The 23803-nt window shown below is 43.6% G+C and overlaps 1 protein-coding gene and 1 pseudogene across 6 annotated transcripts in view; both read right to left on the bottom strand.

The window, feature by feature from the left end:
* The window catches only part of LOC100438994 (zinc finger protein 680), a 64077-nt gene extending 48329 nt beyond the window's left edge, over positions 1 to 15748 (bottom strand). For 5 of the 6 annotated variants that reach the window (XR_010140694.1, XR_010140692.1, XR_010140693.1 and 2 more), the window contains exon 1: positions 15551 to 15731. Coding sequence is in view for 1 of the 6 variants with exons in the window: in XM_009242759.4 (XP_009241034.3) it covers positions 15551 to 15580 (30 nt within the window). In the remaining 5 variants the exon portion in view is untranslated. Of the gene's footprint in view, positions 1 to 15550 lie in introns of all 6 variants that reach the window. The other variant, XM_009242759.4, reaches the window with a different exon arrangement.
* Positions 15749 to 20163: 4415 nt separating this feature from the next.
* On the bottom strand, positions 20164 to 23076 carry LOC100435275 (igLON family member 5-like; annotated as a pseudogene).
* Positions 23077 to 23803: the final 727 nt, after the last annotated feature.

The following is a 23803-nucleotide window of genomic DNA, read 5'->3' as shown; positions in this document are numbered from 1 at the left end:
TGAGTATCCACACGTTCCCATAATTCAACAGCTACAAAGGAAATATTTTTAATATTGCAGATTATAAATTCATAATGAGAATTCTGCATGGCACATAAGAAGCCATGATGCAGAGAATGTAAAGAAGGCTCTGGTACCTAGGAAAAATATTTTTCAGAGACCCTTGACTATTATAACGAATTTTTAAAGTAATTGAAACTAGCTCATTAGGGAGGAAAAGATCGAGTAGAGAAGTAAAGGGTTTGCAAGTACTAAACACATGGCATTCCTGGAGGAAGAGTGGACACAGCTCTTGATCTGAGACAGGTTTAAGTAAAAAAAAGAACCAATTCTTTTTCTTTTTCCTTTTTTGGAATTCCTTCTCAGATGAGATTCTCTGGACAAATTACACTTGTATCTTGAGAATACGCCTCTATAGGTGTCAGCACCCCGTTTACCTGCTATCACCACACCCACAGGCAGAAAAACCAAAACCTGAAGAAAAAGTCCACCCACTTCTGTCCTTTATACAAGAAGAGATTCAGGAACAATGAGACGCTCCATGAAGATAAAAATGTAAGTTTCTCGGCCAGGCACAGTGGCTCAGGCCAGTAATCCTAGCATACTGGGAGGCCGAGGCAGGTGGATTGCCTGAGCTCAGGAGTTCGAGACCAGCCTGGGCAACACGGTGAAACCCCGTCTCTACTAAAATATAAAAAAATTAGCCAGGCATGGCAGCATGAGCCTGTAATCCCAGCTATTCAGGAGGCTGAGGCAGGAGAATTGCTAGAACCTGGAAGGCAGAGGTTGCAGTGAGCCGAGATAGCGCCACTGCACTCCAGTTTGGGCGACAGAGTGAGACTCCGTCTCTTAAATATATATATGTTTCTCTTTTCCTGTTCTCAGGTGCCCTCCCCGGGCACAGACACCAGCAATTTCTGCTACAATAATGGCAATATGGGCCACAATGACCTGTCTCTACCAAACCCGAACAGAACAGGCCCTGTGACCAACCTTCAATGCAAAGGTGGAACTTAACTCTCATGAATGTATCCTGAACCCCTCATACTTGACTCTGTCCTCATTTTAAGAGTCACATGAGGCCCTTACTTAAAACAATATGGATGCTTCCACCAAGAACAATTAACAGAACCTGTGGAAAGGACACAAGTAAGATTTTTAAAATTGGCCATTTAATCCTAATTAGAAGCCTGGGTTGATAACCACTTAGCTAAGCATTGCCTCTCAAGCTTTAATGAGCTTATAAATCACTTGATAATTTTGGTCTCTATGTAATGTGATTCTGCAGGTTTGGAAAGGGTCCGTGAATGGGTGTTTTAAACAAATCCTCTGTCAATGCTGATGTTGCTCTTCCTGGGCTCATTATTAGCATTAGTTGGAGAAAGCAGGCACAGCACAGACTCCCTTAAACTCAGCACTCTTGTCACAACACAAATAAAGACAACCAATCTCCATCCTCAAGTATCATATTCTTTGCTGGTCCTTTAAAGTTTACAGAGGAAACAAAAGGGAGCAATATTTGAATGAGTCTGCATTTGGAAAACAACATGTACACATGTACTAGCGTAACGTTTATTAAGCAGGTACTATGTCCTCAAGTGTTACAGAGCATTGTGCTGGGAAAAATACATTATTTGATTTAATCCTTATAACACCCTGGGAGTTGGTAAGAGGTGTTCAATAAATCTCAGGATAAAGAGCCCAGGATTTTTATTTCTTCTGTTTCTCTGTCATTGATTTTGTCTTGAAGATGTATAAAATAAAAGCTAAATATAGACAGATGAGAGGGATACAGAAAAGCTTAATGTAATTTAGAAAAATTTTTATTGTGTTTATATTTACTTTATCGTGGCTTATGGAGCAACTACTAAATCTGCAGTAATAGAAAACAAGTTGCTACATGGAACATTTCAGCAAGTACTGGTTTTTATAAAAATAAAAAATAAAAAATTAAGGCCCTAAAATAAATATTTTTCCCATTTATCTGCTTCTGAGTTTCAAAGAATTATGGGCACCAGTTCTAAAAAGGCTGCAGGACTCACCAGACAAAACTAATTTCTTCTAATCAGTTTGGTGAGGCAAGACTCCACAGTGGGGTCAGACCTAAATAAGGCCTCCAAAAAGAGTGAATCTTAGCAGAACTGGGGCAGGGAGTGGACCCTATGTAGAATTCTGCTCTCTATGCCACTGAGGTATTTCCAGTTCTGATTTTTCTCAGCTTACCTCAGAGAAACTTACATTACAGAGTTTGTGTAACTCTAATTTCTTTTAGCCACTGCCATGTCAATTTTATAACGTATACTAATAAATAATTTCAACAAATTCCTTAAGGTTTTCTAGGGTAATTTATTAGGACATAAATATGTATTAATAGGAAAGTAAAAAAGAATACAAACAATAACAACTCTTCTGTTCATAAATATCCTTTCAGGTGATGACATCAGAAGTCACAACAATATAAAGAAAGTGGCCAAAGGCCAAGTTTTTTTTTTTTCCACACATCTATACATCGTACCAACCATATAATGCTTCAACCATTTATCCAGTTACTAGTCTAGACTTAAAGTTCCTGCATGGTAGGAACCCTGACTGCTTCAACTATTTTCTAATGGCCATATAAAATGGAAGCAATTAGTTTATCTATTTGAGTCTCCAGACCCTTTCCTTTTTTTTCACCCAAGCACCAGGAAACTTGAGAAACTCTCATCTGGGTACCAACCAAGACATCTCTTGTATGAGGGGAGGAACAAATGCAGACTGACTCATTTGTCTTACACTGAGACAGAAGCATAATTAACCACTCTTGTCAGCCTGACACAGTTCTGCTCTGGACAACCTCAAATGTCTCAAAGATGCCTAGGTGATTGTGAGAGGGTTCCCAATGACCCTAGGCTGATGACCCGATGATGTACCAAGCAGGAGAGACTCAGGGTGATCCTATATAAAAAATGAAACTGGCTGGGCGCGGTGGCTCATGCTTGTAATCCAAGCACTTTGGGAGGCTGAGGTGGGTGGATCACGAGGTCAGGAGTTTGAGACCAGCCTGGCCAACATGGTGAAACCCTGTCTCTACTAAAAATACAAAAATTAGCCTGGCGTGGTGACATGTGCCTGTAATCCCAGCTACTCAGGAGGCTGAGGCAGGAGAATCACTTGAACCCGGGAGGCAGAGGTTGCAGTGAGCTGAGATCACGCCATTGCACTCCAGCCTGGGCAATAGAGTGAGACTCTGCCTCAAAAAAAAAAAAAACAATGAAACTGCCCTGGTGGAGCTCCAGAATTTGGATCACCTGTCCTGATGAGCTAGCTCTTGAGTAACAGGAAGGACAGGAATACTCCACTACCACATTTTACAGGTAGATACAGCTGTGGTCATGGCTTTGGATACTCTGTGGCCTTGATCTCTCACTCCTAAGACGCTTGTTTACACTTACTGATTCTCCCATGAGATTCTATGTATAGCTGGTGCCTCTCACATAACTGTAGCAGGTCACGGAACAAGATCTGAAAAGCTCAAGAAGCCATACTCTCAAAAGAGAACTTTAAGATGTCTATGTTGACATCTCACAATGCAGAACATGCCTCCTGTTGGTTTTCTGTACATTCTCAATCCTAAGTCTGGCCCTGTATTGTAAAACCCAGGCAGAGGCCAAACCTTATGTGCAGATTCTAGGTGGGATCAACCTAGCTCTGCATTCTTGGGTGTTACAGCAAATGGGGTACAACCAAAGGAGAGATCCCCTTATAGAGGCTGCTCTAGCACATTCTAAATGATATGTCTATCTAAAAAAAAAAAAAAAACTGAGACACTGGACGCAGTGGCTCACACCTGTAATCCCAGCACTTTGGGAGGCTGAGGCAGGTAGATCACCTGAGGTCAGGAGTTTGAGACCAGCCTGGCCAACACAGTGAAACCCCGTCTCTACTTACAATGCAAAAAAAATCAGCTGGGTGTGGTGGCACGTGCCTGTAATCCCAGATACTTGTGAGGCTAAGGCAGGAGAATCGGTTGAGCCCGGGAGGCAGAGGCTGCAGTGAGCAGAGATCGCACCACTGCACTCCAGCCTGGGCGACAAGAACAAGACTCCCTCTCAAAAAAAACAAAAAACGAAAAACTGAGGCAACATGCTTATTTGGGTCAAGCTTGAGGACTGTTAACTTGAGAGCAAAGATTCAAACTGTCAAAAATTTACACTTTGATTAGCAGCAGTTACAAGTGGATTTGTAAAGGCAAAAACAGAGGGACAGAGAGTGGACTGATACAAAGTTGTTAGAAATTCTTATTTATTTACAAAAATAAAATCGATTACTAATTGGCTATACATTGTTAAGCTATAGGGTGTGGGTTATAGTGTCCAGTGTGGAATTATTAGTTTAACTTATAGCTACTTATGGCTATAGTAAGCAGTTTTAAGAGATAATAGCTAAAAGAAGGAAGAAAGACATAATTGTGGTCTCATTTTAATGTCTCTTTGAGTCTTATAACTAAACGGACATGCATTTCTCAGATAAAATGTTTTATTTTTTTCCCAAGATCCCGATTCAGAATTTGGAGCTGCAGATTTAGGTCCTGAATAAATGGAGTAGTAGCAGGTGTCACCTGCAGATTTATGGACATTTTAGCAACACGAGGAAAGAGAAAGCAGAGATTCTCATTTCTACTCAATGCACACATGTTACTCTTAAGTTTGTGAGCCTCATGGTCTCTGAATCAGTTTCAGGTCTGAAAATACAAGAGTCATTGAAAGAGGTAAAATGGTTGATTGCTGCCCTGTGAAATTTGGTCTAACCTCTTTAAAAGTGACTATAAAGGACTACAGATTATCAAACAAGCAGAGAAACAATTCTGCCTGCATATTTAGGGGAGAGTATGCATTCTGCAGCACAATTGTGAGCTGACCGGAAGCCTGAGAGGGAAAGGCCCCTCTAGAGTAAAGCTTGGTTGGCGCCTTATATGTTTATGTCATGTCTGGTAATTCTAGACAGTTCTTGGGAAATATAATTAAAAGACAAATTTTCTCCAGCCCTAGAGCAACTCCACAATGACTGAACAGAAATAAAACTGTTATATTACACAATTAAACCAGAATTTGACATGCATCAAGGTCAATCTGCTTAACAGATTGCAAAGACAGAAAGATGGTCACCATAATTAGCCCATGAGTAGAAAAACTTACAGCACCATGTCATGCGTAGTTCATTCTAAATTCACCTGGTAATTGGGGAGGCCATCCGTGTATGTTAATTTGTTATATATAATTACAAAATAAACTTTTAAGATCTTCATGACAGAGGGTAGTTTTGCAATATAAAACCACGTGCTTGCTAAAGGTAGGCTCTCAGTCTCCTACAGAAACATCTGAATAGTGTGCTATCATCTTGGCTATTTACATTTTGAAGCAATGGCTCTCTACTCCCCGAGCGTTGGACTACAGCACTTCTGCTTGCCCTCTCCTGGTGGCTGGAGTTTTCTCTTGACCCCTACCTTCTGCCACTGAGGTACAGCCCACAATACAGGGTGAACAGCCGGGAGGTCACATCTCACATGAACCCCAAGTGCCACAGCAGCACTCCAGCGCCACATCAGAGAGCGAAGCCTGAGCTGCAGGAGGAGAGCCTGCAGGCCTCCTGGGTAGGAATGCACCTTCACAATAATGAGAATGGGAACAATGTTTTAGGCTCAGTTTCTATTTATAATGGTGACATGGAAAACGTTCTGCGGGATTTCCAGCATGAGTCTGTAAAGAGATAGCTCCAGGAGTTCCAGTGTGACAGCCCACCTCATTCACGGACACTGTGAAATGCTAAAATGGCTTCTGAAACAGACACTCAAAGCATTGGAGAGAAAAACATCTCTCAGTCTCAGAAAGATTATATTGAGAGAAAAAATAAGTTAAATGCATCTTGAGAAAAAACTCAGATTACATCTAAGATTGATGAAGTCAGCCAGAAAATATTTCCCTATAAAATATTTCTCTCTAAATACCCAAATTACACAGCTACTCAGCATGAGAAACATGAGCATTATGAAGAAGGGAGCATATTCTCAGCAGAATTTTATAAGATTCCTCCATCTCTGCTGCTTTCTCATCTTTTAGCCATTGAAAGGGGGGATTCTATTGGAATACATCAGACTACATCCACCAGCACTTTTTTTCTGAGATGGAGTCTCGTTCTGTCACTCAGGCTAGAGTGCAGTGGCATGATCTCAGCACCCTCCGCCTCCCACGTTAAAGCAATTCTCCTGCTTCAGCCTCCAGAGTAGCTGGAATTACAGGCACCTGCCACCATACTCGGTTAATTTTTATATTTTTAGTAGAGACAGGTTTCACTATGTTGGCCATTCTGGTCTCGAATTCCTGACCTCAAGTGATCCACCCACGTTGGCCTCCCTAAGTGCTGTGATTACAGGCGTGAGCCACCGTGCTCTGTCACCACCAGCACTTTTTGATGAAAAATTAGAATCTGATTTTGTTTATATAGTGGAATATATTTGAGCTTGCAACACAGCTAAGAGGAGAGCTATTATAGTTTTTTGGTGGTCACATCATTTGTGTTTATTTGTCCTTTAATAGCAGCATTCTAACTTACTGAAATGAAAGACACTAAACTCATGCTTACTTATAGTTATCCCTACTGGATAAGGCAATAAGTATGTAAGACTAGTATCTACTGTAACAATTTGGTAATAAGTTTTATTTAGATATTAGAGATAAGTATCTAAATATAAATAATTTTAATGTACTGGTCATAATGTATGTAGGATTTGTGAAAGTGTTCTTTAACCATAATTCAGTTAAAACACTTTATAGTTAAAAAGTAGAAATAACAATATTAAAATGACTAAGGGTTTGGTTCAAAGTAAATATTGTGGCCTTATATTTATATTATTGTAGAAAATACTCTTTAATTTATATGAATGTTGACCAGGCATGGTGGCTCACGCCAGTAATCCCAGCACTTTGGGAGGTCGAGATGGGCAGATCACCTGAGGTCAGGAGTTCAAGACCAGCCTGGCCAACATGGCAAAATCCTGTCTCTACTAAAAATACAAAAATTAGCCAGGCATGGTAGCACATGCCCGTAGTCCCAGCTACTCAGGAGGATGAGGGAGGAGAATTCCTTGAACCTGGGAAATGGAGTTGCAGTGAGCTGAGACTGTGCCACTGCACTCCAGCCTGGGGGACAAAGTAACGCTCTATCTCAAAAAAAAAAAAAAAAAAAGTATATGATTGTAGGTTGCCTACAAATGCTTCATGTGACAATGGTAATTGTTCTGAAGTAATAAATAGAAACCAAGGTTCAACTCCAACTCCACTGTTATATACTGAACTGTTTATTTAGCTACACCTAGATTAATATGATTTATATGATTTACATATATTTCAATAAAGCAGAGAAAAAAAGTACATATAATCCAAATGCTTTAAGAAAAGAGAGATGAGGATAATAGCCTTAATAGCCTTCCTTATTTTCAGGTAGGAGAATAGAGCCTCTTATTTTTATTTTCTCCTATAACAGCCAAGTCTTTAGACATGCTCTTGAACTCTTGGACATCTGAATTTCAGTAGACACTGGATTCAGGTATCCCAGGAGTAGCCTTGGGCACACTGTGTGCACTTGAAAGAATGTTTACAGAGAGAAAAAGCAGAATACAGAAAGGTGTTATAAAAAAAAATCTGTGGATGTACATGAATAAAGCAAGTTCTCAGAGACCTATGAAGAGACTTAGATTCTGACACAATATGAGTGGGAGACTACAACACCCCACCAGACCCTGTTAGATTATTAGGGCAGAAAATTTACAAAGAACTCAGGACCTAAACTCAACACTTGGACAAATAGTCCTACGAAACTCTTAATCTAAAAACAACATACTATACATTCTTCTCATTACCATGTGGCACATACTCTAAAATTGAACCACACAATCAGAAATAAGACACTCAGCAAATTCCAAAATTACACCAACCACACACACAGAGCACAGCTTGATAAAAATATAATACCAAAAAAAAACCACTTGAAATGATACAAATACACGGAAATTATGCCACCTGAGCCTAAGTGACTTTTGAGTAAATAATGAAATTAAAGCAGAAATGAAGTTCATTGCAAAAAATGAGAGCAAAGATACAACATACCAGAATCTCTGCAACACAGCTAAGGCTGTGTTAAAGAGAAATTTACAGCACTAAAAGCTCACATCCAAAAGTTACAAAGATCTCAATTTAACAACCTAACATCATGAATAAAAGAATGAGAGAAAGCAAGAGCAAACCAACCCCTAAGCTAGGAAAAGACAAGAAATAACCGAAATCAGATCTGAACTGAAGATTTAAACAGAAAAAAACATACGAGACCAAAAAATCCAGGAGTTAAATCTTTGTAAAAAAAAAAAAAAAAAAAAAAAGATAAACAAACCACTAGCTACAATAATAAAGAAATAAGAGAAGGTCCAAATAAACACAATTAGAAATGACTACCACTGACCCCACAGAAATACAAATAACTATTGAAGTCTACTATGAACACTTCTATGCACAGGAACTAGAAAATCTATGCACACAAACTAGAAAACAGAAGTTTCAGGATACAAAATAAGTGTACAAAAATCAGTAACATCTCTGAACATCATCAACATTCAACCTAAGGCCAAATAAAAAAAAAATCCCATTCACAATAACCACAAAAATAATAAAATGTCTAGGAATACACCTAATCAGGGAGGTGAAAAATCTAAAACAAAAATTACAAAATGCTTCTTAAAGAAGTCAGAGATGACACAAGCCAATGGGCAGCCATTTTATGCTCATGGATAGAAAAGATTGATATCATTAAAATGGCCATACTGCCAAATGAAATTTACAGAATTAATGCTATTTCTATCAAACTACCAAAAACATTCTTCACGGAACTAAAAAAAAAAAAAAAAAAGTATTTTAAAATTTATATGAAACCGAAAAAAAAACAAAAACCTGAATAGCCAAGGCAATCATAAGCAAAAAGAACAAAGCAGGTGGCATTACATTACCTGACTTCAAATTATACAACAGAGGTACAGTAACCAAAGCAGCATGATACCGGTACAAACACAGACTATAGAACAATGGAACAGAATAGAGAGCCCAGAAATCATGCCACACACCTGCAACCATCTGATCTTCCACAAAGGTCACAAGAGCAATGCAGGAAGAATTCCCTATTTAATAAATGGTGCAGGAATAACCAGCTAGCACTATGTAAAAGACTGAAACTGGATGCTTTCCTTACACCATATAAAAAAAAATCAACTCCAGGTGATTAAAGACCTAAATGTAGAACATAAAATTGTAAAAAACCCTGAAAGAAAATCTAAAAAATACCTATGTCAATTGGATAAAGAAAATATTATCGACATAGGAACTGGCAAAGATTTTATAATGAAGATACCAAAAGCAATTGCAACAAAAGCAAAAACTTGATAAATGGGACCTAAAGAAACTAAAGAGCTTCTTCACAGCAAAGCAAACTATCAATAGAGTAAACAAACAACCTACACAATAAAAAGAAAATATTTGTAAAATACGCTTCTGACAAAGGTCTATTATTCAAAATTTGTAAGGAATTTTAAAACTTTTACCATAAGGTGGGCCGGGTACAGTGGCTCACGCCTGTAATCCCAGCACTTTGGGAGGCCAAGGCAGGCGGATCACGAGCTCAGGAGATTGAGACCACCCTGGCAAACATGGTGAAACCCCGTCTCTACTAAAAATACAAAAAAATTAGCCAGGCGTAGTGGCAGTCACCTGTAGTCTCAGGTACTCCGGAGGCTGAGGCAGGAGAATGGTGTGAACCTGGAGGCGGAGCCTGCAGTGAGCCAAGATCGCGCCACTACACTCCAGACTGGGCGACAGAGCGAGACACTGTCTCAAAAAAAAAAAAAAAAGTTTACCATAAGGCCGGGTGCAGTGGTTCATACCTGTAATCCCAGCACTTTGGGAGGCTGAGGCAGGCAGATCACAAGGTCAGGAATTCGAGACCAGCCTGACCAACAGGTCGAGACCCGTCTCTACTAAAAATACAAAAAGTAGCCAGGTGTGTTGGCACGCACCTGTAATCCCAGCTACTCACGAGGCTGAGGCTGGAGAATAGCTTGAATCCGGGAGGCAGAGGTTGCAGTGAGCCAAGATTGTGCCACTGCACTCCAGCCTGGGTGACAGAGCAAGGGTCTATCTCAAAAAAAAAAAAAAAAAAAAAAAAAAAACCAAAAAAAGCCGGGTGCAATGGCTCATGCCTGCAATCCCAGCACTTTGGGAGGCTGAGGCAGGCAGATCACTTGAGGTCAGGAGTTTGAGACCAGCCTGGCCAATGTGGTGAAACCCCTGTCTCTACTAAGAATACAAAAATTAGCCGGCCATGGTTGCATACACCTGTAGTTCCAGTTACTCAGAAAGCTGAGGCAGAATTGCTTGAACCCAGGAGGTGGAGGACAAAGAGAGGAAAAACAGACACAGGCCTAGTTGAGGGTGGTGGGTGGGAGGACAGAAAGGACTAGAAAAAATACCTGTTTATGCTATGCATAGTACCTCATTAACAAAATAATCTACACCAAACCCCTATGCCACAATTTTGCTTATATAACAACTCGTACGTTTACCCCAACCCTGAAACAAAAATAAAAGTTAAAAGGAATAAAATCCATGGGTGGAGGAGAGTGCAATGTAGGTGGAAGGACTAGTTTGTCCTACAGATAGTGGCCCAGGTGGGGCTGTACTTGTTTATTTCTGTGTCCGGGCAGGCAGATGAGATTATGAACAGGTGGTACAGAACCGTTGGTTGGTGGAAGAAGCAGGTTGCTGCTGCAGATTCAGTGTCTGGGGGTGGGGATATGCAGGAGACTGTAAACACTTTTGTGGATTTTTGGCAAAAAAAAAACACTAGGATCAAAAATGCTGTGGTGAAATTCCTGATGGTGGTGCCTAGTCCTGGGAGGAGTGTGGACACATCAATTTCTGGGTATGTTTGTGAGTGGGTGGGAATCCTGGGGTGGCAGCTGTGGGAAAAGGGGGTCTGTTATCAGAGCTAATTTCCTGTAAGTGTTCAGTCCTCTCTCACCTGGGAGGAGATTATTAAAGGCCCAGCTCTTTCTGGGGAGCCTCCCCTGCAGATGTCTCAAGCTGCTCACCCCAGCCATGGAAGAAGCCTTTATACTGAGAAAAGCTACAGAGCCCTGGAAATCTGGGGACCCACAGCAGATGTAGTTAAGGTTAAGATGGAAGGGGATTGGGAGGGTCTTACTGAAGATGAAGTTGTTACTGTTTTGAGGCAGTTTCTAGACTTTGTAAAATAAAACACAGATTTATGTAAACAAAATTTGAATTCCAAAGGAGGAAGCACCAACTATAAATCTTTAAAGATTGCAAAGTTTAGGCAGAAAAGGGGTTGCTTTCTTTTTTTCTTTTTTTTCAATCAATTTTGAGATTTATTTTGTTAACGCTGAGGACACACCTGGGAGAAAGAAACACAAGTCGCAATAGGATCTGTGTCCTGTGTTTTTTCCAAAGAATGTTTTGGGAACTTCAGTATTTAAAGAAGAAAGAGCAAGTGGGAGGGGAAGAAAAAAGGCCGGGTGGGAGAAACAAGAGGGAGTGTAGGTGATGAGGCTATTGGCTACATTCCCATGAGGCTCTGATTAGCACTCAGTGAATCTATATTTTACATGTAGAAAGGGTTCGGAGAAGTCAATCATGCATTCCCCCTTCTCTCTCTCCCTCAGTAACTCTACATTTTATACAAGATAAAGTAAGCATGTGAAATTACAGCTATCTGTTTGGGAATAAAAGGAAGCCAATCTTTACATGACCCAGTTCCCAGCTTAACTTTTGGCATAGTGAGTTCAGGGTCCCAAGAGTTTATTTTCCTTCCACATATATCTGCAATTTTTGATATTACCAAAGTCAAGGGCAAAGTTTTCATTAGGAAGTTGGCAACTTCTAGGAAAGGCTTTATTCATTTTGGGGGCTGTAAGGTACATGGATGTGCTTTGGTCAGGAATAGGCAAAGGCAGACATCCGGGCCAGAGTGACTCAGCAAGTTTGGAGCACAGGCATATAAATCCACTTATTTTTTTTATTTGTTTGTTTAGGGTTTTTTTGCTGTTGTTTTTGAGACAGAGTCTCGCCCTGTCACCCAGGCTGGAGAGCAGTGGTGCGATCTCAGCTCACTGCAACCTCTACCTCCTGGGTTCAAGCAATTCTCCTGCCTCAGCCTCCTGAGTAGCTGGGATTACAGGCGCCCACTACCACACGTGGCTAATTTTTTATATATCTGGTAGAAACGGGGTTTCACCATGTTGTCCAGGCTGGTCTCAAACTCCTCACCTCAAGTGATCCACCCACCTTGGCCTCCCAAAGTGCTGGGATTACAGGCTTGAGCCACTGTGCCTGGCCAGGGAGGACTTTTTTGAAGATGCTTACATTTTATATCTCAATAAGAAAAGCAAAAGTATTCCTTTTAGATAATAAATGTATTATTATTTCCATTAAAAATTATGTAGTAAACAATTATTCATATGGAAACACTTCTAGGAGGTACCAAGTTTCATCTCATGAAATTTAGCACAAAACTCAGAAATCAAGATAACAGGGTATAGACTAGAAATATTCACTGTCACAAATTTGCTGTGCAAAAAGAGGTACTAATGTTTTCAAGAATCTATGTAACTTCACCAATTACCTACCACCTTTTCTGGTGGAAATGTATTCATTTTCTTTTCTTTACTTTTTTTTTTTTTTTTTGAGATGAAGTTTCGCTCTTTCGCCCAGGCTGGAATGAAGTGGCACAATCTTGGCTCACTGCAACCTCCGCCCCCCTGGGTTCAAGCAATTTTCCTGCTTCGGCCTCCCAAGTAGCTGGAATTACAGGCATGTGCCACCACGCCCGGCTAATTTTTGTATTTTTAGTAGCGACAAGGCTTCACCATGTTGGCCAGGCTGGCCTCGAATTCCTGACCTCAGGTGATCCACCCCCCTGCACCCGGCCAGAAATGTATTCATTTTCTAAAGCCAAAATGGAGAAGAGATTTTCTGTATTTTTTCCCTAGATAGCTAGCATTCTAAAAGTTAAGGCTTGGAATTCTGTTTGAAATTACCCAGCTAGGCTGGGTGCGGTGGGTCACGCCTGTAATCCCAATACTTTGGGAGGCCAAGGCGGGTGGATCACCTGAGATCAAGAGTTTGAGACCAGACTGGCCAACATGGTGAAACCTCATCTCTACTAAAAATACAAAAATTAGCTAAGCGTGGTGGCTAGCACCTGTAGTCTCAGCTACTCAGGAGGCTGAGGGAGGAGAATCGCTTGAACCCAAGAGACAGAGGTTGCAGTGAGCCAAGATCATGTGACTGCACTCCAGCCTGGGTGACAGAATGAGACTGTCTCAGGGAAAAAAAAAAAAAATTACCCAGCCATAAAAAAACTACCTGTGACAATTACTAAACTCAGTCTGGAGAACAAAATAGTAAATGAGAATTTTTAACAAATGGAATATACGTAGATATTAATTTTTTTCTGAAACTCACTTCTTTTACACCATTTGTAAATATTTTACCTTTTAATTTCCTTTACAAATTTTTCACTATTTGTCTTTCACTCTTTTTTCATCATATTTTTTTCACTATTTTTCTGCCCCCTCAGAGAATCCAAAAGGCAGAAATTATTTCTATGTTTTTCCCTCAATACCAGCATCTGATTGACCAGCAATGTGTCCCAAAGAAACGGAAGCTGAGTTGGGTGAAGACAATCTTAATGTCTCAAGGTGTCAGCCTTTCCAAGGAAGAGTACACCAGGAGATTTCTCTCAGCCCCAGGGCATCCAGCTGCTCCCTAGAGAGGCTACACTTTGTACCTCAGGCAGTCCTATGGGAGAAAATGACCCAGGAGCTGATACTCATTAGGCACTCTAGCAGACATACTCATGGTGGGTATCATGGTTTATTCCCAGACAGTACTGAAACCCAGGACCAGGAAAAATCTGAAGGGTAGCCGAGGACACATCACCCCATAAAGTTTCCAAAGGGAAACTGTGACCCCTCCAAAATTCTGATAAGATCTCTGTGCCTAGGGAAAATAAAAGGAAAAGAGGCAGCAGAGATTTTTTACAATAGTGTCCGGGGATTACTCTTTGCTTTCTTCTTACAGAAAATTTTTACAAACGGAAAACAAATCTTTTAAAAAGTACCATCCAATGATTTCTCAAAAAGTGATTAATTAAAATACAGTATCAAAAATGTACACTAGGGCCGGGCGCGGTGGCTGACGCCTGTAATCCCAGCACTTTGGGAGGCCAAGGCGGGTGGATTACGAGGTCAGGAGATTAAGACCATCCTGGCTAACATGGTGAAACCCTGTCCCTACAAAAATACAAAAAAATTAGCCAGGCATGGTGGTGGGCGCCTGTAGTCCCAGCTACTCAGGAGGCTGAGGCAGGAGAATGGCGTGAACCCAGGAGGCGGAGCTTGCAGTGAGCCGAGATCGCGCCACTGCACTCCAGCCTGGGCAACAGAGCGAGACTCCGTCTCAAAAAAGAAAAAAAAAAAAAGTACATTAGGCGCGGTGGCTCACGCCTGTAATCCCAGCACTTTGGGAGGCCGAGGCGGGCAGATCACAAGCTCAGGAGTTCGAGACCAGCCTGTCCAACATGGTGAAACCCGTCTCTACTAAAAATACAAAAATTAGCCGGGCGTGGTGGCGGGCGCCTGTAATCCCAGCTACTCGGGAGGCTGAGACAGGAGAATCGCTTGAACCCGGGAGGCAGAGGTTGTAGTGAGCCGAGATCGCGCCACTGCACTTAGCCTGGGCGACAGAGCGAGAATCCGTCTCAAAAAAAAAAAAAAAAAAAAAATCTAACTCAAATACATTGTTTTTTGTAAATTACTACACTGGGGGAAATAAAATTCTTGCTTAACCAACTATAAACTGCCAAGTACCCTCCGATTACATAACCAGAAAATTTCCACTTTGATCTTACAAATTAAGAAGCTATGTAACTGTACCTAACCGATTATTGAATTTTATTCATCATACACCACTTAAAAGTCTTTCCTTCAAGCCCCTCCCATGGACCACAAATTACAAATCATAGCTGGGTGCTCTATGATTTTTGAACCACTCTTCTATTACATTTTTAAATATATTTGCAGTGACTTTCATGAATTTTTAATAGAAAAAAGGAGGGACTGGGACCCCATGGACCAAAGCTCTTCCCATTTATGAACCCTGCACACCGAGTTATCGGGCAGAGATGCGGCACTGCGGGTGCAGAGCTGCCCAGCGAGGGCTCCAGGCCAAGGCACAGTCACTGCGCAGGGAGGAGACATGACGCCCGGGGTCCGGCTGTCAGCCCAGCCGCCATCTTATGGCTGAAGGGGACTGAGAGCCGAGCTGCGCCAAGGACAACTCGGGCCGCGGATTTTGGAGCCCAGTGCTTGGAGCCTGGAGTCCTGCCACAGCCACTTCCGACCGGTTCCAACCAGCCCCTCCCCCTCTCTCGGGGTGTCGGACCGCACTCTCACCATTTCTAGGCTTCCAGGTGGTCCTGGCATCTTAGCTGTGCATCTCCCAATACCTGTAGGTAACGAGCCACAGAGGCTGGGCCTCTAGGAACAGAATACACAGAGCAGTAAAAACTAGACCTGGAGCTCCCGCAGCAGCTAGAGACAAAGGCCCCGCCAAATCCCGGAAGCCGTCCTGTCCGCTCCAGCTGCGTGCCTGATTGGACGGGGGTCCCAGCCCAGCGTCCCTGATTGGATAATGTTTCGGGCCCCACCCCCTAATGCCCTGAGTGACAGAATATATGCTCAGCGGCTGGGCTGAACGTAGAAAGAGTGAAATCAAAGCTGCAGCGTTCTCAGGCAGGGCTTCCTCCCTGAGCGGACCAGGCTCACCCCAGAGGGTATTTGCATATAACCCTGTGTATAAGGTCGTATGCCTTTATAAATAATATATTATGTGGCTATTCACACATGAAAATAATACAATAACAATTATTTAAAATTTTCCAATTTTATGAGCTCCCTGGCTTCTTGTCCTTTGAGCGGGTAGCCTGACATTTTTTTAAAAAAGGCAATCCTCTGAAATTGAATGTGAGCCACATGTGAATTCTAAATTTTCTAGAAGGAAAATTTTAAAAAGAAAAAAAAACAGGATGAATTCATTGTAGAAATTTAATTAACCCAATATATCCAAAATATTATCATTTTAATATGTGACCAGTATGTAATTATTAGTAAGGTATATATATTTTGGAAAAAAAATTAAAACTATGTATTTGACCTTTCTACCACATCGCAGTTCAGACCAGCCACATTCCACGCACCCAGTAGCCACAGGTGGCCAACAGCTGCCACATTGAAGTGCAGCTCTGATGGCAGAAGATGAAATCCTGAACATCCCTTTTCTTTTTTCTTTTCTTTTCTTCCTTTCTTTTTATTTCCTTTCTCTTCTCTTCTTTTCTTTCTTTTCCTTTCTCTTCTCTTCTTTTCTTTTCAAACAGAGTCTCGCTCTTATGTCCAGGCTGGAGTGCAGTGGTGCAATCTCGGCTCACTGCAATCTCCACATTCTGGACTCAAGCAATTCTCCTGCCTTATCCTCCCCAGAGTAGCTGTGATTACGGCATGTGCCACCATGCCTGGCTTATTTTTGTATTTTTAGTAGAAATGGAATTTTGCCATGTCAGCCAGGCTGGACTCGAACCCCTGACCTTAAGTAATCCTTCTGTCTCATCCTCTCAAAGTGCTGGGATTACAGGCATGAGCCATCACACCGGGCTTGAACATCCTTTTTCTGCCATAAATAAGGGGAAAGTCTTTCCCTACCAACATCTCTCTTCAGTTCCAAGGGTAGAACAGATAGTGGCCATAGAAAGAGCAGAGTACAGCAGGAATAAAATAACAACAGGAAGACCACCTGTTGCCCACCTTTCTTCCAGAGATCAGACAGTAAACAAAGCACGATGGGGCCACAGAAGAAGAAAGCTCTATGTCTACAGATCCCTCCCTGGTCTTTCTTTTTCTTTTTTTCTTTTTTGAGACAGAGTTTTGCTCTTGTCACCCAGGCTGGAGTGCAATGGCGTGATCGCAACTCACTGCAACCTCTACCTCCTGGGTTCAAGTGATTCTAGTGCCTCAGCCTCCCGGGTAGCTGGGATTACAGGCATGTGCCACCAAACCCAGCTAATTTTGTATTTTTAGTAGAGATGGAGTTTCTCCATGTTGGTCAGGGTTGTCTCAAACTCCCAACCTCAGGTGATCCGCCCGCCTTGGCCTCCGAAAGTGCTGGGATTACAGGCATGAGCCACCGCGCCCGGCAAACATTTTTATCTTCTAAACAAAACTCAATACTCCTGAAACAACTGCCCAATTTCCTATTATTTATCTTTTTCAAAATATCATTTTGGTTTCTGTTTCTAGCTATCTCATATAAGTGGATTCCGACAGTATCTGTTTTTTGTGATTGTATACTTTATTTATGTTATTAAGATTCACCTCATTTTTTAATGTTACATTTCCTGACTTTGAAAAGTTGAGTTTAATATCTTCACTTATATCTTATTGTACACAGGAGAATTTATACTGGAGAGAAACCCTCAAACAGTTGTTGACACTTTCTTCAACTTTAGGAAATTTGTATTTTAGACAGACCCTATGAATAATATAATAAATAGAGAAAAACCATTTGTTCTAAGAAGTATACCTTAGAAAACACCAGAGTGTTCACATTAAATAATATTCTTCAAATTCAGTAAATGTAAAAAAAATTAGAAATCAAGTAGAAGTAATCATCAGGTAATTCACAGTAGAAAGCACTAAGACACTAACATTTTAGACATTACTCTAGTGTTTATTATACAGAGTAATCCAAAGTTAAAATATATCATTTACTTTTATGTAAGACTAAAAGAAGCAAGGGTTTGATCTTTTGAGGCGTTGTAGTTATATTTGACTTTTCTTGTTTTGCATTGAAAGAATTTTAAATTTTCAAAATATGAATGTTGAGGTAATTTAACTCTCAAATCACTTGATGTTATGCCTTCATTTTAGCATTTATAGAAAAGCATTTGATCAGTTGTTGGCTGCATTAAAACTATGAAAAGTTCTTCTATGTTAGATTTGCTTTATTTATTTATTTATTTATGAGATGGAGTCTTGCTCAGTCACCCAGGCTGGTGTGCAGCAGAGTAATCTAGACTCTCTGCAACCTCTGCCTCCCAGTTCAAGCAATTCTCCTGCCTCAGCCTCCCGAGTAGCTGGGGCCACAAGCGCACACCACCACGCCCAGATAATTTTTGTATTTTCAGTACAGATTGGGTTTCACCATGTTGGCTAGGCTGGTCTTGAACTCCTGACCTCAGGTGATCCACCTGCCTCGGCCTCCCAAAGTGCTGGGATTATAGGTGTGAATCACTGCGCCCGGCCTCATTTTTTTTTTTTTTTTTTTTTTTTGAGATGGAGTTTCACTTTTGTCGCCCAGGCTGGAGTGCAATCGCGCCATCTCAGCTCACTGCAACCTCCGCCTCCTGGGTTCAAGTGATTCTCCTGCTTCAGCCTCCTGAGTAGCTGGGATTACAGGCGCCTGCCACCACGCCCGGCTAATTTTTGTATTTTTACTAGAGACAAGGTTTCACTACATTAGCCAGGCTTGTCTCGAACTCCTGACCTCAGGTGATCCACCAGCCTCGGCCTCCCAAAATGGTGGGATTACAGGAGTGAGCCACCATGCCCAGCCTCTCATATTCTTTTTTATGGAGGATTATAGATACTGAAATTTAAGATGCAAGGAGAAAATTTAAGTGTAGACTCTCTTTGTGATTGACTCTATGATAAGTCATAATTCCCACAAAATGCATGAGGGAAATGTTTAGAGTCATAGTCTACTGCATTATAGTCAGAAAAATTTGAAATTTAAAGAAGTAAATTGGTTTTACCAATTGCACTTTAAGACAATAAAATACAGTTAATTCTAAGATACTTGTTTTATTTTTTGCTTCAGTGAAAACTCAAACTTAATTGACAGTATTTTCAAAATTTCAGCCAAATTTTCAATGTGACATCATCTGTGTGTGTGTGTGTGTGTGTCTTCTTTTTTTTTTGGCGGAGTCTCACTCTGTCACCTAGGCTGGAGTGCAGTGGCAGGATCTCGGCTCACTGCTACCTCCGCCTCACGGGTTTAAGCAATTCTCTGCCTCAGCCTCCCAAGTAGCTGGGATTACAGGTGCCTGCCACCAAGCCGGGCTAATTTTTGTATTTTTAGTAGAGACTGGGTTTCCCATATTGACCAGGCTGGTCTTGAACTCTTGACCTCGTGATCTACCCGCCTTGGTCTCCGAAAGTGCTGGGATTACAGGCGTGAGCCACCGCGACCAACCACTTCGTCTTCTTTTTAATTTATGGCTGCCCATCTCCTGCTTCTATAATCTTAGCACGCTTCAGATTAGGTGGAGTCTTCCCTTTTACATCAGGGCCATCTTCGCACTTACTCCCAGTCTTTTCCAGATGCAATTTCTGGCAATCACCTTCCAATTTAAGTTGCTCAATCACAGGTGTTTATTCTCTCTCTTGTCCAGGTTTAATATCCTAATTCTCAGTTAGTGTTCTTTTTTTTTTTTTTTTTTTTTTGAGATTGGGTTTCGCTCTTGTTGCCCAGGCTGGAGTGCAATGGCATAATGGCATAATCTCGGCCCACTACAACCTCCGACTACCGAGTTCAAGTGATTCTCCTGCCTCAGCCTCCCAAGTAGCTGGGATTACAGGCATGCACCACCACGCCCGGATAATTTTTTTTTTGTATTTTTAGTAGAGACAGGGTTTCTCTATGTTGGTCAGACTGGTCTCGAACTCCTTACCTCAGGTGATGCACCCACCTCGGCCTCCCAAAGTGCTGGGATTACAGGTGCGAGCCACCGCACCAGCCAGTGGTTTCTTTTATTGAGATTCACGGTGCTTCTGGGAAGCCATGAATGCAACCAAATCAGATTCCTCTTGACCATCTCCTCTTCCTCTGAATCTTGATCTTACACAGCACTCATCATGCAACTAGAAGACAGTGAACTGAAAACCACCGAGTCTCAGTCTCAGGTGAAAGAGTCTCAACCATTGGAATGCAAGCCACATCTAGCCTGTGTGAACATAATTTTTTTTTTTTTTTTTTTTTGAGATGGAGTCTCCCTCTGTCGCCCAGGCTGGAGTGCAGTGGCGCAATCTCGGCTCAGTGCAAGCTCTGCCTCCCAGGTTCCCACCATTCTCCTGCCTCAGCCTCCCGAGTAGCTGGGACTACAGGTGCCCGCCACCATGCCCGGCTAATTTTTTGTATTTTTAGTAGAGACGAGGTTTCACCGTGTTAGCCAGGATGGTCTCTATCTCCTGACCTCGTGATCCACCCGTCTCGGCCTCCCAAAGTGCTGGGATTACAGGCGTGAGCCACTGCACTTGGCCATGAACATAATTTTTTTTTTTTTTTTTTTTTGGAAAAAGGTGTTTATTGGTGTGGTGGTCTCAACAATCCCCATGAATTGGAACACATGGCCCCCAGGGCCCCCCACCCCCTCCCTAGAATCCCTCCCAGGTCCCACCCTATCCCCTGGATCCTGGGAATGGAAGACAATGTGGGATGGGGCCCATGCGCCCGTCTGAGGTACAGTCACTACTCCTTGCTGTCTCCTCTTCTCCACCAGACTCTGGGTGGTGTGGTTTGGGGTGGGTGTTTATATAGAGGGTCTCCTGGGAGTCGGAGTTGGTGACATGGCATCTTTGTCTGGGCTCAGGATGTCTGTGTGATGCCTCTCTGTCCCCCACTTTGTGTGGTGTGGTGTACCAGGGTGGAGTAGTCCTACAATCAGAGCTGAGGCTGCAGCCTCTCAGTGTCCCTTCCTGACAACAGATGCCTACCCAGGGGGAAATACAGCTAGTCACCAGCTACAGGACAGCTGGAGCCAGGGGGCTATTGCTGGTCACAGTCGCCGGTGTGTGTGTGTGGTGCATCTGAGTGTGTGTGAGGGCGGTCAGGTAGCCTTTGGGAGGTACAGTTGGTGGAGAGGCCAGGAAGTGATAGACCAGCAAGCCCACACCTGTGGGCCAGCTGCAAAGGCCCCAAGGGCAGCTGGCTGGTGCCACAGGTGGGGAAATCAAGGCCAAAGGGAGTGGTGGCAGGGGTAGGGCAAAGCACGGAAACAGACAGGTGACTCCTGCCACCAGTCTGACAGTTGGATGGAAGCACCGATTGGCCCAAGAGGGGTCCAGAAAATCCAGGGTGGGGAGGGACAGGAAAAGTGGGAAGGTCTCAGGCCACTGAGCCAGCGATGGGGCCTCTGGCTACAGGAAGCTGGTGGTTGACAGCAGGGAAGCCCAGAGCCCAGATGGAGGTCCCCCACTTACTCACAAAGGCTGAATGACAGCTTGACAGGTGAGCGCGATGCCCCTCCCCACTCCCAACCTGCCAGGAGTTGTCCTTTCGACAGGGGGAGGGGTCAGTGTGCCTGCATATATTGGGGAAGCAGGGAGCCTGGTAAGCCTCTCTTCACAGCTTCCACTGCAGAGCCTCATACCTACCTCCAGCCAGAGGTGAGAGGCAGTAGGGTTGGGGACAGTGGACATGGGGGTTTTGGGGGTGGGAGGACGGCTGAGTCCCTTCCCCCCACCCATCCACACACACACACACACACAGAGACACAGACACCTACACAAGCATGCAGGCGCACACTCACACACCCACACCCACACAAGCCAGTTGACAGCCTGAGCTAAGAGAGAGGGGTATGGGGTGGCGGGAGTGGGTCACAATCGGAAACGTGAACGGGTGGCGAGAATGGCTGTAGAAAGATGCATAATTTTGCTTTACCCCTCACAGTGATGGGTTCTCTAAAGATCTTTCTTCCTCTGCCTCCTCCTCTCTCTCCTCTTTTCTTCCTTGGTGGCCGAGAGCTCTTCTGCCCCCAAGAGACCCAGGGCTCTTGCTCCCCCTTTTCTCTCACTCTTGGCCTGAGGCCCCCTGCAGGGGGAGGGGAGGGGAGCTCCACTGGGTTGCGCCTACATTCTCCACCACAGCCAACCCAGGGCGGAGAGGAGGGCCAGGGGCCCTGGGGGCCTCGGGGCTGAGTTCTCCAGGGATCCTGGGCGCAGGAGCCGGATGGAGGCGCTGGACGCTCCCATCCGGTTGGCGGCGCGACAGGTATAGTTGCCGAAATGCCGGGCGCTCATGTTGGCAAAGAGAAGCATCGAGCGGGTGCGCTCCCTCTGCACCTTCAGGCCCTCGGCCGTGCCGCTGCTCAGCGGTCTGTCATCCTTGTACCACTGGAAATCCGCGGGGGGAACCGCCATAGCTTCGCAGCGCAGGAGGGCGGCCCGGCCCAGCGCAGTGCGGGCGCTGGTCACGTCCCTGATGGTCGGAGGATAGTTGACTGTGACCAGCACGCGGCGGCTGTCGGGCGCCTAGTTAACCCCGTTGTGAGTCACGCACTCATACTCCCCGGCCTGGCCCCGCTGGATGTCAGAGATCTCCAGGATCTCTCCCTCCGAGGTGAAGCCGTCTCGCAGCTGTCTCCAGGTGACCGTGGGCTCTGGCCGCCCCACGGCCAGGCAAAGCAGGTTCACATTACCCCCCTCATTCACCATCACAGGCGACGAGATGTCACAATGCGGGCAGGGACGTGGACAATGAGGTAGACCTGAGTGGTGTACGGCTGGTGGCGGGTCTGGAAGGAGCCGGTGTAGAGGCCCTCGTCGCCGAGCCCCACCTCGGTGATGAGGATGGAGAACTCCTCGGGGGTGTTGATGAGCAGCCGCACCCGCGGGTCTCTGGTCCTGTGGTCGTTGCCGGCGTACAGGATGTTGGAGCAGTTCAGCCAGGCCACGCAGGTCACATGCTCGTCGATGAAGCAGCTGAGGGTGGCGTTGTCACCTTCACACACTGTGTAGTTGTCGGCAGGAGAGTTGAACTCCAGGCTCTGGGAGAGCAGCCCTCGGCTGATGACGCCCAAGCCGGCCAGGGCGGCGGCGGCGAGAAGCCGAAGCCGGGCCCCGGGCGCAGCCGGGGGCATCGCGACAGAGGCGGCACGGAGGGGGAGGGGAAAGGGGGGGCCGGTCCGGGGCGCGCGAGGCCTGGGGGGAGAGGGGGAAGGGGGAGGGGGACCCCGCCTGCGGCTGCACCGGCCCGGGGTGTGGGGGGAGGGGGCTGGGGGGGCGCGACCCATAATTTTTAAGATCAAACAAAAGTGGCTTTAGTGTGTTTAAATTGTTGTGCATTGAATGAAGTCTATCCTGTCACCATCTGTAACCTATCCCACCTTAATCAAGGTTGCAGGTAACAAATGGTAATAATACATTATTGGGTAACATAGTAAAATGACATCTCTAGTAATCCCTTTTCCCAGTGCCTTTAAACTTTAAACTTCAAGTAATTTGAAGAATGTTGTTATCCCTTTTCCAGAATGTAGTAATCCCTTTTCCCAGTGCCTTTAAACTTTAAACTTCAAATAATTTGAAGAATGTTGTTATCATAAAATAGAAAAACTTTATTTTTTCTATTATTTTTGTAACTACAGGGCTATAATCTTAGTTATTATAAACAATTATTCAGAAGGATTTAATCATTCTTGGATCTTTCAAAGTTGAAAATAGTATATTTATGCTGATTGGAACCATTTACAATTAACATGTAATAAAGCATAAAGTCATTATCCAATTTTTCTAATTAATTAGCTTTTAGCAGATGACCATAAGAAATATTTATTTAATTCTGTTATGGCAATTGCTAATTGCCACAGTACATAGTAC

This window comes from Pongo abelii, chromosome 6 (genome assembly GCF_028885655.2).
Source record: "Pongo abelii isolate AG06213 chromosome 6, NHGRI_mPonAbe1-v2.0_pri, whole genome shotgun sequence".
Taxonomy (NCBI): Eukaryota; Metazoa; Chordata; class Mammalia; order Primates; family Hominidae; genus Pongo; species Pongo abelii.
This window is presented reverse-complemented; position numbering and strand designations above follow the sequence as displayed.